The 15,078-nt window shown below is 39.8% G+C and overlaps 1 protein-coding gene across 1 annotated transcript in view; it reads left to right on the forward strand.

Moving 5' to 3' along the window:
• Positions 1-231: 231 nt before the first annotated feature.
• The window catches only part of Ankrd13c (ankyrin repeat domain 13C), a 50,100-nt gene continuing 35,253 nt past the window's right edge, over positions 232-15,078 (forward strand). Inside the window, exons 1-2 of the mRNA XM_090334617.1 lie at positions 232-667; positions 13,584-13,625. Coding sequence (XP_090190743.1) covers positions 241-667; positions 13,584-13,625 — 469 coding nt within the window. The 5' untranslated portion in view covers positions 232-240. The remainder of the gene's footprint in view (positions 668-13,583; positions 13,626-15,078) is intronic.

Genomic DNA, 15,078 nt, shown 5'->3' on the forward strand with positions numbered 1-15,078 from the left:
TCTCTTCATCCCTCCCGCCCCCGCCAGCTCGCGTCCGCCCCTCGGCGCCGAGGCGGGAGTCGCTGCCTCTTCCTCCGGGAGATGCGGGCGTCCCGGGCCCCGGGGCGCTCCGGGAGTTCATGCTGCGTCCCCGGCTCCCGGACGCCGCTCTAAGCGCCCCGAGCCGTCGCCGCCGCCCCGGCTCCGCCCGCCGTCCGCGGTGAACCTCCGGGATCCCCGCACGGCCCTCCGGCGGCGGCGATGACCGGGGAGAAGATCCGCTCCCTGCGGAGGGACCACAAGCCCAACAAGGAGGAGGAGAGCGACCTGCTGGAGCCCGGCGATGAGGAAGCGGCGGCCGCCCTGGGCGGCACCTTCACCGCGGGCGGCAGGGTGGGCAAGGGCGGCCGGGTCTGCCACAAGATCTTCAGCAACCACCACCACCGGCTCTCGCTGAAGTCGGCCCCCGCCCCCGGCGGTCCCGCTGCCGCGCCGCTGCACAACTCCGCCACGACCCCCGCGTCGCACGCCCCGGCCCCCGGGGCCGCCACCCACCCCGAGGCCGCGGTCGCCGAGGGAGGCAACGGCCCGGCGCATTACCCGGTGCACGAGTGCGTCTTCAAGGGAGACGTGAGGAGACTGTCCTCCCTCATCCGCACGCACAATATCGGGCAGAAGGATAATCACGGTGAGGAGTGCCGGCCCCTCTCCACCTGTCCTCCCCCCTCCAACCCACCCCCAGCCCCCCTGCCCCGAGCCTAGAGTGGTGGCGTTACCCTCCAGGCCTCGGGGAACCGCAGGCTCCCCCCTCCAGCCGCCGCAGACCCTTCCCTGCCAGCCGCCGCTACCCATCCTCTGCGACGAACGCCCATAAATCATAACCGCTTCGGCAGCAGCATGCCAGCGGTCAGGAGGATGGTTTCCTGTGGGCGCAGAAGGAATGGTGCCTCCTTGCCCACTTCAAAGTGCCTCTCTGGGAGAGAGGCTTTTTTTTTTTTTTAATCTTTGAGACAGACCCACGATTGTTGATCGTTGACTGTCAGAAATTTTAGGTTAACTTGTAATCCAACCTTTTTGGTTTATGAGTTGTATATTTTTTCTCAGTAGCTATTTTGTTTATCCGTTGCCCGTTGTATTTCTACCACCTTCATTAGAAATGGTTTTGTTTGATGACTTGCTAAAAATAGTCTTGTGATTTCTTAATTTTCCTAGTTTACTTGAGTAACTGTAGTGTTGGTTGTTTTCATTGGGGATATTGTTTTTTTTTTTTTTTTAGTGATTACACTGAGTGATGTGATGGATTTGACATACTGCAGTGAATTTTAAAATGACTGTGTTTTAAAATTTTTCTTGGTGTTGGAGATTGAACTCAGGGCCTTGCACAGAGGCTAAAATTGGTAATGAAAACTAACGTAAATATGCAGATGCTGAGTTTTATCATTTCATAAATAGGCGATTTTTTAAGTTGAGTAGCTAGAAAATACTGTTGATGGCTCTGCTTTTAAATGAGCATGAAAATTGTATACGTTTTTGTAGGACACTAAAAAATCATAGAGCATATTGATAAATATGCCTACTGAATAAGCTCCATTCTGTTGGTAGCTTGGCTTATGTAAAATTAGGACAAAAACAGAAATTAAATAAAAGCTAGATGCTGGTGGCTCATGCCTGTAATCATAGCTACTTAGGAGGATGAGATCTGATGACTGGAATTATGAGTCCTGGCCTGGAAAGTCCATCCCTTACCACCAGTAATCATAGAACAAGGGGGCTTAAGGTGACTTAAGTGGTAGAGTGCTAGTCTTGAACCCAGGGACAATGCCCAGGCCCAGAGTTGAAGCCCCAGGACTGCAGGGTGCCCCCCCCCCCCAAAAAAAGTAAAAGCCACTCTGGAGGCTGAGATCTGAAGAGCCAAGTTCCAAGCCAGCCTGGGGCATGATGATCCCTGAGGCTTATCTCCTGTTAACCACAGAGAAGCTACAAGTAGTGGATCTTTTTCACAAGTGGTAGAGGACTAGCCTTGAGTTAAAAAGCTAAAGAACAATGCCCCGGTCTGAATTCAAGGCCTAGGACTAGCACACACACACACACACACACGTTTTTCTATTGATTTTATAGTTCTGTGAAACAGCATTTGTTTTTTGAATTTAAATTATGATTAATAATAGTACCACTTATAAATTGCTCTCAAAGGACTTTAAAACTGTCCTGGGTTTTATATATTTAACTTGTTTCATTATGTTATTGTTATTATTGATGAGAATTGTAGTATAACTTTTGGGAAACGATTGTTAAAGGAATTTTTTAAAAATTGCCTTGCATAATAACTATGTTTTATCTTATGGTAATTTCCTTTAAAAGTAATCTCTTGAAATAGCTGAAAATAAACTAAAAGTTGTTTTTGAGCATTAACTCATTTTGAAAGATGAGATGGATGACTATCACTGACAGTTCTGAATTTACTGAATTTGCTAGATTGTTGGGCTTTGTGTTTTTTTTTTTTGTTAGTCCTGGGGCGTGAACTCAGGACTTGGGCACTGTCCGCTCAAGACTCCTGCTCTGCCACTTGAGCCACAGTGCCACTTTGGGCTTTTTCTGTGTATGTGGTATGAAGGAATCGAACCCAGGTCTTTGTCATGTGAGGCAAGCACTCTACTATTAGGCTACATACGCTCTCAGCCCATGGCTTTCTGTTTTTAGACCAACATTTAGGGATACATTCATTTAAATTCAAATTCTGTTCAGTAAGATCCTGTATAACTTGAAACTTCTTAGCACATTAAAATTGTTTTTTCGGGGCCTGGAGTTTGGCCTAGTGGTAGAGTGCTTGCCTAGCATGCACGAAGGCCCAGGTTCAATTCCTCGGTACCATATACGTAGAAAAAAGCTGGAAGTGGTGCTGAAGCTCAAGTGGTAGAGCTCTAGCCTTGAGAAAGTCCAAGGACAGTGCTCAGGCCCTGAGCTCAAGCCCAGGACTGGCAAAAAAAAAAAAAAAAAGTTAAAATTGTTTTTTCTTTTTGCCTGTCCTGGAGCTTAAACTCAGGAAATTGGTGCAATTGCTGACCTCTTTTGTTCCAACCACTGTTTTACTTTTGGCTTTTTTGATGCTTAATTGAGAGAAAAGTTTTCTTGCCCAGGCTGGCTTTGAACTGGGATCCTCAAATCTCAACCTCTTGAGCAGATAGGATTCTAGGTGTGAGTCACTAGCACCTGGCTAAAATGTCATATTTTAAATTGTGTTTCCTTTAGCCTTTATTATTTATGACTATAAGCAGTGGTTCACATAGCTGTAGAAAAGTGCCTCTTTTCCCCCATATAATTCTCATATTCTGGAAAACTAGTTGCTTCTTTACTTTCTTTTTTTTTGTGCCAGTTCTGGGGCTTGATCTCAATGCCAGAACACTGTCCCTGAGCCTTTTTGTGCTTAAGGATAGCTCTCTAGCACTTGAGTCACGGTAGCATCTGGCTTTTTCTGAGTAGTGTATTGGAGGTAAGAGTCTCATGGACTTACCTCCTGGGTCTGGCTTCAAACCACCATCCTCAAGTCTCAGCCTCCTCAGTAGCTAGATTACAAGTATGAGCTTTATCTACACTCTCACCCCCCAATTGTTTCTTAATTTCACCATTACATTGCATCGTTTTACTCCTGATATTTTATTGAATGGAATCCTACATTTAGATGTTAAGGATAAATTTCCTTTTAGATTATAAAAGAGCAAACAAGAACAAATACTTATATTTGGGTATCTATAACATGATAGGTGCAAAACAATTATATACACATGCAGGTGGCTAGTAGAGCCATTTAATTATATCACATATCACATAGTTTCATTCCACAATATGATGACGCCAATTATGATGATGATAATTACATCTATTGTAGATAACAATTTATTGAATATGCCAGTGACTTGCTAAAAGTTTACTTACATTGTCACATTTATTTGTAACAACTACCCTGCAAAGCAGGTAGTTTTATCCTCATTTTAAAAGTGAAGAAAGTGAAACCTAAAGAGGCAATATTTACTCAAGTTACATACTTAGTATTAGTTGGAAAGATAGAAATAGAACTAAATTGCTTGGCCTTCCAATCCTATAATCAGCTTCTTTGTAATATTTCTGTTGATTGAGACCCAGTGTGTTGTAAGAGTTTCTTTTTATTTAGTTACTTTACATGTTGGTGCTGGGGCTTTGCACTCACAGTCTCATTTACCACTTGAGCCACACCTTCGCTTCTAGTGTTTTCTGCTTAATTGGAGGTAAGAATATCACTGAATTGTCTGCCTAGGCTGCTGTCCTATCTACCACATACACAGAAAAGGCCAGAAGTATTGCCTGTGGCTCAAGGAATGGAGCACTAGCCTTGAGAAAGTTCACAGACTGCCCAGGCCCAGAGTTCCGCAACTGACAAAAAAACAAAAACAAACACCCCCCCCCCCCCCAGAAGTGGAGCTGTGTATATGGCTTAAATGGTATAACATTAGCTTTGAGCAAAGGTCAGGGGCAGGACCCAGACTCCAAGTTTAAGCCCCAGGAGTGGTACAAACAAACTTTTTCTGTAGTTAAACACATTTTTCTTTTCCTTTTCTTTTTTCTTTTTGTCAGTCATGGGGCTTAAACTCTGGGTCTGGGTGCTGTGCTGTGCCCTGTGCTCTTCAGCTCAAGGCTACCGCCCTACCCTTGGAGCCACAGAACCACTTCTTTCTTGTTTTCTTGTGGTTAACTGGAAATAACAGTCTCACTGGACTTTAGTGCCGGGGCTGGCTTTGAACCATGCTCCTCAGATCTCCACCTCCTGAGTAGCTAGGATTACAGGCTTGAACCACCACGCCTGGCTAGCAGTTTTAATTTTCGAAAGAAAAAATTGTGCATTTGAGAATTAAGGAAGTAGGCTAATTTGTTGAGTGGACATGCTGTATGTTTATTTTTGTTTATTCTAAATATGTCCTTCATGGCCCTTTGAGGCTTTTTGTCCACATTGCTTTCATCACTAAACCCTTTCATTATGGTTGACAGAAAGGAGTGATGTGAAATAGGTCTCTTTGAGAAAAGATGCCTTTGAAAGCTAGACCTTGCATGAGCCCCCCCCCAAAAAAAAAACAAAAACAAAACCAAAAACAAATCTTGACCCAAGCTACTGCTGAAATAACTTTAACCAGGAATGTGCTTAAGTGATGGGATACCTTTAAAAGAACATTAGCTCCTTTTCAGGCTGAGACTTGGAAAGCTGTGGCTCAAAGCTGGCCCAGAGACTTCTCTCCAATCAGCAAAATGTAAGGTTGAGACAGGTAGAATGTTAGTTGTGAGCAAGGAAATAGGTGAGAGCATGAGACACTGACTTGAAACCTTGGTGCTTAAACACAGAATTGTGACTTAAATTTTGGCATAAAAGGGCAGGCAACAGAGGACAACTTATTGGATGACATTAGGTTCCATCTGGGCGTCCTCAGTGAGGCAGATGAATTCTGGAGGACTTGTTAAAAATCGAGTTTTAGACAGTATAGCTGTCCCAAGTTAATGTCACTCCTTTTTCTTTTTATATTTTGTTTTGAAACAAGGTTTCACCTCTATGTCTCCCAGATTGGCCTCCAACTTGCTACCTAGTCCAGACTGGTCTTTTATTGTTTTTGTTGTTGTTGTATTAAGCTTTGAACTTGGGTTCTGGGCACTGATTTTGAGTTTTTTGCTTAATGCTTCAGATTTTTGGTGGTTAATTGAACAATAGGGTCCATGGAAAGTCATAGACTTTCCTACCTGGCCTGGCTTCAAATCTGCATTTCTTATCTCAGCCTCAGGAATAGCTAGGATATAGGTAGGAGCAGATTGCTGGTCTTGAGGGTTTTTTTTTGTTGTTGTTGTTTTTTGTGGGTTTTGGGTCTTGAACTTGGCCTGTGCTAAGCTCTTCAGCTCAAGGCTACCACCCTACCCTTGAACCAATCCCCACTTCCCATTTTCTGGAGATTAATGGGAGATGAGAGTTGCAGGTCCTTTTGTGCCCCTGAGATCTGATCCTCAGATCTCAGCCTCCTTAGTAGCTAGGATTATAGACATGAGCCACTTTGCCCAGCTGCTCTTAAGTTTTTAATTCTCTTAACTTCAGCTCCAGAGTTCTGGTATTATGAGAGTGAGTCATCACCCCCAACTGATAACATCCACTTTAATGAGGAGAGCTGTGTAAGTGACACAGTGTGCTAGATTAGAAAATGAATGCAGTTCCTGGAGAACTGGCTAGGGACTAGGTGAACAAACAACATGGTTCTGTTTCTATATCATTTATTTCTGAGAAATCACTTTTAGAGCAAGATTGAAATGTCATTTGAAGACTAGCAATTTGAAGACTATTGATGGTATACTCTGTGATTTTTTATGTGCGGTTTAATTGAATTTCACCTGCTCACATCTGTTATTTTTTTACGAAATCCAGAGGATTATCCAAACTAGAATGGCATCTCTATGTTTGGTATCAGATCCAGATTTGAGGTCCCGCTTCTTTACAGACATCTACGTAAGCAGAATATTTTACTCTGAAGGTTTGCAAAGCAGTAATACCAATTAATATTACTGTCTTATTCTTGCCTTTGGTAATAAGTATCCTTTAACAAAAGCCAGTGGTTTGTGAGATTTAGATAAGCCTAAACATATAGGATTATTTTACTCTGCTCTAAGTCAGCACATTTGAATTCTTGGGTACACATGCTAAAACTGGGTTTTTAGACCCTAGCCCCAAATCAGGAGTCACAGGTGTGGCCACCTGCCCCCCCAAATAGAGACATGTTGTGGGGCAGACAAAGGAGGAGAGAAGCCACCACCATTTTGGGTATAGACATTGGCTTCAGGTTAAGTAGGAAGAATTGTACTGGGGTTGAGGAAGGTATGCATAATTAAAACAGTTCCAATTTACAGATGTGGTCAGGTTGACACTTAGCTGGGCTTTTTTTTTTTTTTTGTGGTTGGAATTGTTACCCCTTTTCTGGAAAAGAACAGAAGTGGGAACTAGGTGGTCTCCAGAGTTTTTGGCACTTTAAGATAAGAATACGGGCCGGGAGTTTGGCCTAGTGGTTAAAGTGCTTGCCTAGCATGCATGAAGACCCAGGTTGGATTCCTTGGTACCACATACATAGAAAAAAGCCAGAAGTGGTGCTGAGGCTCAAGTGGTAGAGCTCTAACCTTGAGAAAGTCCAAGGACAGTGCTCAGGCCCTGAGCTCAAGCCCAGGACTGGCAAAAAAAAAAAAAAAAAAAAAAGATAAGAATACATGTCTTGTTTGTGATAGTTTCCCTTCTATACTAGACACTTACCATTGAATTTTCTCTTTCCTAGAATCCAAGGCAAAGGGTCTGAATCAGAGAATAGTAGGAGGGCATCGGCTCAGAGTTGTGTAACTTTTTGTTAATTCACTGGGCCCATTAAAACATCTTTTAAGTTTTCATACCATACCTGGCAAGAGTCAGTTCAGGCTGTTCTTTACTCAGCTCTGAACTTGGATGTATCTTATTATGCTTATTTCATAGACAACTAAGAGGTCCTAGGGTGAATTCCTTTTCTTTTCCTTACATGGTAAAGATAGATTTTTGACATTGATTTTGGAATTTTTTTTCCCTTTGGGCTCACTGATTCATTTATTCAGTGGATACGTGTTGAGCTTCTGTTATGTATTTTAGGTACTGGGGTTATACAGTGAGCAGAACTGTAGGATATGGAAACAAGAGCTTTATCTTGTGTGATTGGTGTTCTTAATGTACTATGTTTTTTCTTTTCTCTTTTTTCTTCCCTTATGGTTAATCTCATATTGTTACTGTATTTGACTTTGTTACCTGGTATATTGTATATATGTTTATTTGTTTATTTGAAATAGGGAAGGGAAGGGGGGAAACAAGATGATTGGGAGAGGTAGGGGGAGGGAAATGGGGACAAAACATGAGAAATAAGTTGTGTGAGAAATAATACACCTACTACCTGGTGAACGTAACTGTAACTCCTCTATACATTATCCCAACAATGAAAAATAAATAAATAAAAAGAGGAAAAAAAGTTTCTCCTAGCAGAGCTTATATTGTAATGTGGAGCTTGTGTTCTAATGTGAGAGAACATAAACAGACAAATATGTGGTGTGACTGTTAATAAGTGTTCAGTGTAAAGTAAAGCAAAGTGAGAAGGATAGTGGGCTGGAAAGACAGCAGAAAATGGAGGTAGTAATTACTTTGTTGACATTAGAGTTAGGAACTAACTATCACTGAGTATAAGTAGTCAACTCAAGCAAAGTAGGAAGCAGATACCTGACAGTAAGAGGTAATGCTAGATACATGTCTGTCTGCCCTTGGTGCCATAATTGAACACATACATGATGCTCTACTGTGTAGTAAAGGACAAATAAGATAAAAGTTGTGAAATTTAGTTGTAAGTTGAATTGGGCCCTTTTTTATGTTCCTGTCTTCTAGTCGCCTCTATTCTGCTGTCTGCTTCTCTGAAATCTACCCCTTTAGTTTCCACAAATGAGTGAGAACACGAAAGAGCTGTCTTTCTGTGTTGGACAGTTAGATTTTATAGCTTTCACAAACAAGTGAGAACACAGTATTTTCCTTCCCATTCTATCCACATTGCTTACAAATGACAGGATTTCTATCTTTTTTCCTTTCCTTTCTTTCCTTTTTAGCTTGTGTTGTTCTGGAGATTAAACTAATGCTTACCATTTAAGTCTTTACTACTTTAGCCATGCAACTAGCCCTTATGATTTAGTTTGTTTAGATTGGGTATTGAGTTTTTCTTTGGCTAGACTTATACTATAACTATAATCCATCTTTGATAGAATGATTTCAGTTCCTTGAAAAGAGGATGCTGGATTATATGATATTTCTATTTTCAGCTTTTAGAAATGTTCTTACTGTTTTCCATAGTTCTTGAACTAATTTATGTACTAGTGACAGTGTATAGTGTATATAATATTTGTTATTTTTTCCTTTTGTGATACTAGACATTTAAAAAAAATTTAATCCATATGGGTTTGGTCTACTTTAAAATGAATAAAACCAGTATGTTAGCTTAGCTTTTGGTTGAAGACATAGAAACTCAGGGGATAATAATAGCTGGAGGTATATAGGACATTAGAACATTGGGTTTCTTAACTTGGTTGGTAGAGCAGTTCCTGAATAGTTTAGCAAGGTGATAATGATGTTGATTATATTATTTTGTCATTTGAAATATTGACTTAGCACAATGTGGTATTTATCATCTTTGTAGTAAATGTTTTGGATTATATTCTTTTTTTTTTTTTTTTTTGCCAGTCCAGGGCTTGAGCTCAGGGCCTGAGCACTGTCCTTGGACTTTCTCAAGGTTAGAGCTCTACCACTTGAGCCTCAGCACCACTTCTGGCTTTTTTCTATGTATGTGGTACCCAGGAATCGAACCCAGGTCTTCGTGCATGCTAGGCAAGCACTTTAACCACCAGGCCAAACTTCCGGCCCCTGGATTATATTCTTTTGTGTGGTGATGTGTGGCTGGGATTTAACTTCAAGTCTTTACATTTTAATAGAAAATATAGTCATGCTTGCTTATGAATTGTCTTTACGCATTGAGTATTAAAAATAGAAAGCAAAATAGTACAAATAAAATCAAAGTGGTATTTTTGCTTCTTATAATGGTGGACTAGATAATTAAGACCAGTTTTCAGTAGGAACAAGTAAGAATAGATTATTGCATTTGAATGGCAGTGGGGAGCTGATTAAATACAAACTGGGCCAACATGGCAGAAGTTGTGAGCCTAGTTTTTTAAGGTTATTTTGCTTCAGTGGTTAAGAGACTGAGAGCACTTTTGACAGCCTTGCTGAGGACAGGAGATGAGGGTAGGGACTGTCTCTGAAGGGTATCTCACACACTACTCTTAGTGTATTATAAGCTTGAAGAGCTAAAGCATGAGAATAAGTATGATCTGAAGGCTAATAAACTGGTACAGACTGGACTACAGCCTTGAGTCATTTCTGAGACCTAGGAAAACAAACAAACCCTAGAATAGGTAATCCAGAAGTCAGTTTAGTTTAGTGCCCTAACCCACATATCAGAAATAATGAAAATCATCCATGTGCTGGTAGTTTATACATGTAATCTTAACCTTGGCTGCTCAGGAGGCTGAGATCTGAGGATCCTGGTTCCAAGCCAGCCCAGCCAGGAAAGTCCATGAGACTTATCACCATTAATCAGCAGAGTCCAGAATTTGAGCAGTTACTTAAGTGATGATAAAGTGCTACTTGAACAAAAAAGCTCAGGGACAACAAGCAAGGCCTTTAGTTAAAGACTCAGGACTGGCACAAACAGATCTCTGGAAGATTTGTTTCTTAGGCTTCAAGTTTTTTATATAGTGAATTAAATAACATGTCCTACATATATAGTTAAAGATAACTAGGACTATGAGGAAATGATAACCTGTATGGGAACTAGGGAGCAACTAAAAAGAAACAGACCTTTCAGGACTTATTCATTGTAATTGTTAATAAGGGGGACAGTAAATAAAAATTTACAGTGCTCTTGAGGAATAAAAGACAAGCAGAATGTTGTATTAAAGAATTGGATCCAGGTGCAGTGGCTCATGCCTGTAATCCTAGCTGCCTGTAATCCTAGCTACCTGAGACTCTTAATATCCAGTTAACCTTTGGAAAGCTGGAAGTGGGGCTTGGCTCAAGGGTAGGGTGGTAGCCTTGAGCTGAAGAGCTTAGGGACAGCACTCAGGCCAAGTTCAAGTATGACCCACCCCCCCCCCCCCAAAAAAAGACTTGGAAATGATAAGGATTAAATACAAAAGATCCAGATTTAAATTCTCAAATGGATAAATGTAGTAACTGAAATCAAGAACTAAATAAAGATTGAACTAGGAAAGGGAAGGGGGAAAACAAGATGATTGGGAGGGGATGGGGGGATAGAAATGGGACAAAAACGTGAGAAGAGGTATCAGTGTGTGGAAGTAATGCACTTCCTGATGAATGTAACTAACCTGTCTATAAATTATCCCAACAATAAAAATATTCACACAGTGAGAACAAACAAGGATATTTTTTAAATTTTCTATTTTTTATTAAAAATTTATTAGCATTGATTTTTTTTATCATATTTCAAATGACATGTTTAATAAATAAGTATTCAAGAAGGGAATCTCTATATATAATCATTGGCACTTAAATTTTAGAACATAATCAAAATTAGGCTGAGGATTTGTATGTCATAGATACATATTAATCTATGTAATAAAACATTATGTCTATAGAGTTATAAGTTTTTATGTCTATGTAGTTGTGTTTATATTTCCAGTACCATGTTCATAGCATTGGGTATGCAAATATTGAGTCCTCGCTCTTGTACTGTTTGGATCTAATAGCCACATATTAAGGATACCATGCGCCTTTTGTTAAAGAAGGATATTTTTAGGAGAGGATCACAAAGGCTTAATAGTTATGTGTACATGATCATATACAATGGTGCTTATTGAAATGAACTCCAAGAAATGGAAATGAGATTTTTTTTTATTTCACTGTTTAAAAAAAAGAACTAAATGAAGTGCTTAGCAGTTTAGATGTCACAGAAGACAGAATTCATGATCCATGATGTAGATCTGAAGAAAGTATTGATTGCTTAATGAAAGACAGAAAGGAAGTAGAATTTTTTTTTTTTGCCAGTCCTGGAGCTTGAACTAAAGGCCTGAGCACTGTCCTTGGGCTTTCTCAAGGCTAGTACTCTATCACTTTAGCTACAACACCACTTCCAGCTTTTTTCAATATATGTGGTACTGAGGAATCAAACCCAGATCTTTGTGTGTGCTAGGCAAGCACTCTACCACTAGAGTCTGAAAGTAGAATTTTTTTATTAAAGAATTTATTAACATTGATTTTACATCATATTTCAAATGACGTGTTTAACAAACAAGTATTCAAGAAGTGATTCTCTATGTACAATCACAGGCACTTAGTTTTTAGAACATAATCAAAATTAGGCTAAGGGTTTGTATACCATAGATATGTATTAATCAAAGTAATAAAACATGTCTATCGAGTCATAAGTTTTTATGTCTCTGTAGTTGTGCTTATATTTCCCCTACATGTTGAAAGTAGAATTTTTGAAAAGAAAATGAAACAGTGCAGAGGGGAAGAAAAGTTTTCTATTGAATAAATCCCAGGAGAGAAGAGTCAGAAAGGGACTAAATATTTAAAAAGAGAATTGTTGAGAATTTCCCAAAATTCTTGAAAGGTTTTGATTCAGAATTCAAGATGTCCAACCTAAGTAGAATAAAGAATTAAATCTACATCAGAGTCATTTGGCTGAAAATTAAAAACTTAAATCTGAAAAGCAGCCAGGAAATAAAAAAGTCATTACTTTTAAAGCAGCAATGTTAAGAACTTTTGATTTCTCCACAATAATGTATGCTTACTACAATGTTCTTTTAAGGTAGATGTCAAGTGGACAATTACAAAGGAAAACTTGACAACTTGTAAATAAAAGAAAAAATGAGGGGCCAGGAGTGTAGATTCCTCAGTACCACATACCTAGGAAAAGTTAGAAGTGGTGCTCTGGCTCAAAAGACTGCCTGGGTCCGGAGTTCAAGTCCCAGGATTGGCACAAAAAGACAGTGGAAGTTGTTCTTATCAGGAAAATGATTTTGTGGCTGAGGAGGTAGTTCAGTAGTGGACAGCTTGTCTAGTATGCTCAATGTCTTGGGCTCCTTCCCCAGTACTGTAAGTAACATTTTAAAATAAAGTTTATTGCAAAACATTTAAACATAGAGAAATTAGGCACTGGTGGCTCAAGCATGTAATCCTAACTACTCTTGAGGAAGACCACCTTTTCTAGAAAGTTTCTGCTTCGACATGTTTATTTTGGTAAGACAGTATCAGCAAGTAAAGAAAGGAAAAGGAGAACTGTTTTAAGATAAGGAAAAATTTCTGAAATGTTAGGTTTTTGTCTTGGTTGGTTGTTTCAGGGTGGAATTAAGACATCATTCTGGAAGATACACCTCAGATTGTTCTACTAATGGCGGAGGGTATGGGTATGTTTTGAGATTGCTGTGTACTGTTTATATTATTTCAAGGTGTTTTAATTGTCACCTTTTGTAAACCCATTTTATAGCTAATCATTTTGTAGCAGGTTGAGAATATGAGCTCTACCAGTTTGTACAGAGGGGAGGAGCCTGCTGCATTTGGGATATGTGGGCCAACAGGCCCACATAGCTTGCTTGCTAGGTTTTTGGTTGATGTGCACTCTTCTACAGAAGTACATTTTTTTCCTTGCTGAGACAATTGTTTTGTGTTTGTCCTCAAGGATATTAATATTTAAATTGTTTGCAAAAGGAGACAAAGTGGTATTTTTGTTCTTAAGTCTGTCTCAAAGATATAATGATTTTTTGTTTTTTTAATTTTAGATGGGGCTATGGAGTAGTATAGGGTGCTTAGACACCCTGGCATTCTAGGACTTTGAATTTGTATCCTATAAACAGCATTGTTGTACAGTAATTTTTACAGTCGTTTATTTTTGCTTAAAATTGTTCTGTGAAATTTTGGCAGAAACGAAAATCATGTTTAAAATTTGTTATGTTCTGTTTTCTAATTTATTTATTTTTAATTTTAGGAAACACTCCTTTACATCTTGCTGTGATGTTAGGAAATAAAGGTTAGTAAATATTTTTTTATGTTAATTTTCCTTATTTACAGTGAGTTTAAAAATTTCAGGATGAGTCTTATTATTTGAGTTTTATAAAGTTTACCTCATTTGTAATTGAATTTAGGATACTGATAATAAATATTTCCCCCTTTTTCCCCATAGCCTCTTTCTGAAGAGATCTAAGGGAAATCCTATACTAACCTTAAAACTTTTTTTTCTACCTGAGTGCGGGTGCAGGTGGCTCACGAGTATAATCCTAGCTATTCAGGAGGCTGAGATCTGAGGGTCACAGTTCAAAGCTAGCTTGGGCACAAAAGTCTGTGAGATTCTTATCTCCAGCTAACCACTAGAAAACAGGAAGTGGCACTGAGGCTCCAGGGGTAGGGTGGTAGCCTTGAGTTGAAGATCTCAGAGACAACACCCAGGCCCATGGGTAGGGCAGTAGCCTTGAGCTGAAGAGCTCAGAGACACAGCACGTAGGCCCTAGAGTTTAAGCCTCATGACCCACAAATAAAATAAAACAAAACAAAAAAACTCTTTTTTTTTCCCCTTAGTTGAATTTTCTTTTCTTTTTGGCCAGGCCTGGAACTTAAACTCAGTGCATGGCACTGTCCCTGAGCTTCTTTTGCTCAAGGCTAGCACTCTGCCACTTGAGCCACAGTACCACTTCTGGCTTTTTCTGTTTATGTGGTACAGAAGAATTGAACCCAGGGCTTCATGCATGCTGAACAGGCACTCTGCCACTAAGCCATATTCCCAGACCATAACTAAATTTTAAAGTCAAGTCTTTTTATTTTGGTGGTACTAGTCTTTGAACTCATGCCTGCTAGGCAGGCATTCTACTACTTGAGCCACAACCCTAGCCTTTTTGTTTTTCAGATAGGGTCTTATACTTTTTGTTCTAGGCTGACCTAAGATTATCTTATCTACAGTTCCTGCATTGCTGGGATGATTCACTGTGTCCAGATTGTTTGTTGAGATAAAATCACACCAATGATTTTACTTAGGCTGTCCTTGAGCCTCAGTCCTACCCATCTGTTTTCCTAGGGGCTTGGGATTATAGGTGTAAGCCACTATTCTTGGTCGTTAGAAAGTTGTTTATATGATACATAATTATAAGAATATGATTACTTGTTTATTCCGTCCTCTACCAGTTCAGCCACACCACCAGTCCAGAATTTTTTGTTGATTATTTTGGAGATAAATCTTGTGGACTTTTCCGCCTAGACTTGCTTCACAGATCTAGGCCTTCTGAGTGTCAGGAATGAGCCACTGATGCCTTGCTTTATATTGAGATTTGAACTCAAGGTTTTGTGCTTGTTAGTTAGCCTTCTTCCACTGGAGTCATATACTCATAGTCCATTTTATATGACTTAGTTTTTAAAGTATCTCGCTTTTGCCCTGGGCTAGCTCTTGACCATTATTTAGCCCTGCTTAGATATTCCTATATCTTCCAGAACAA

This window comes from Megascapheus bottae, chromosome 6 (genome assembly GCF_031878675.1).
Source record: "Megascapheus bottae isolate mThoBot1 chromosome 6, mThoBot2.hap1, whole genome shotgun sequence".
In the NCBI taxonomy this organism is placed as follows: domain Eukaryota; kingdom Metazoa; phylum Chordata; class Mammalia; order Rodentia; family Geomyidae; genus Megascapheus; species Megascapheus bottae.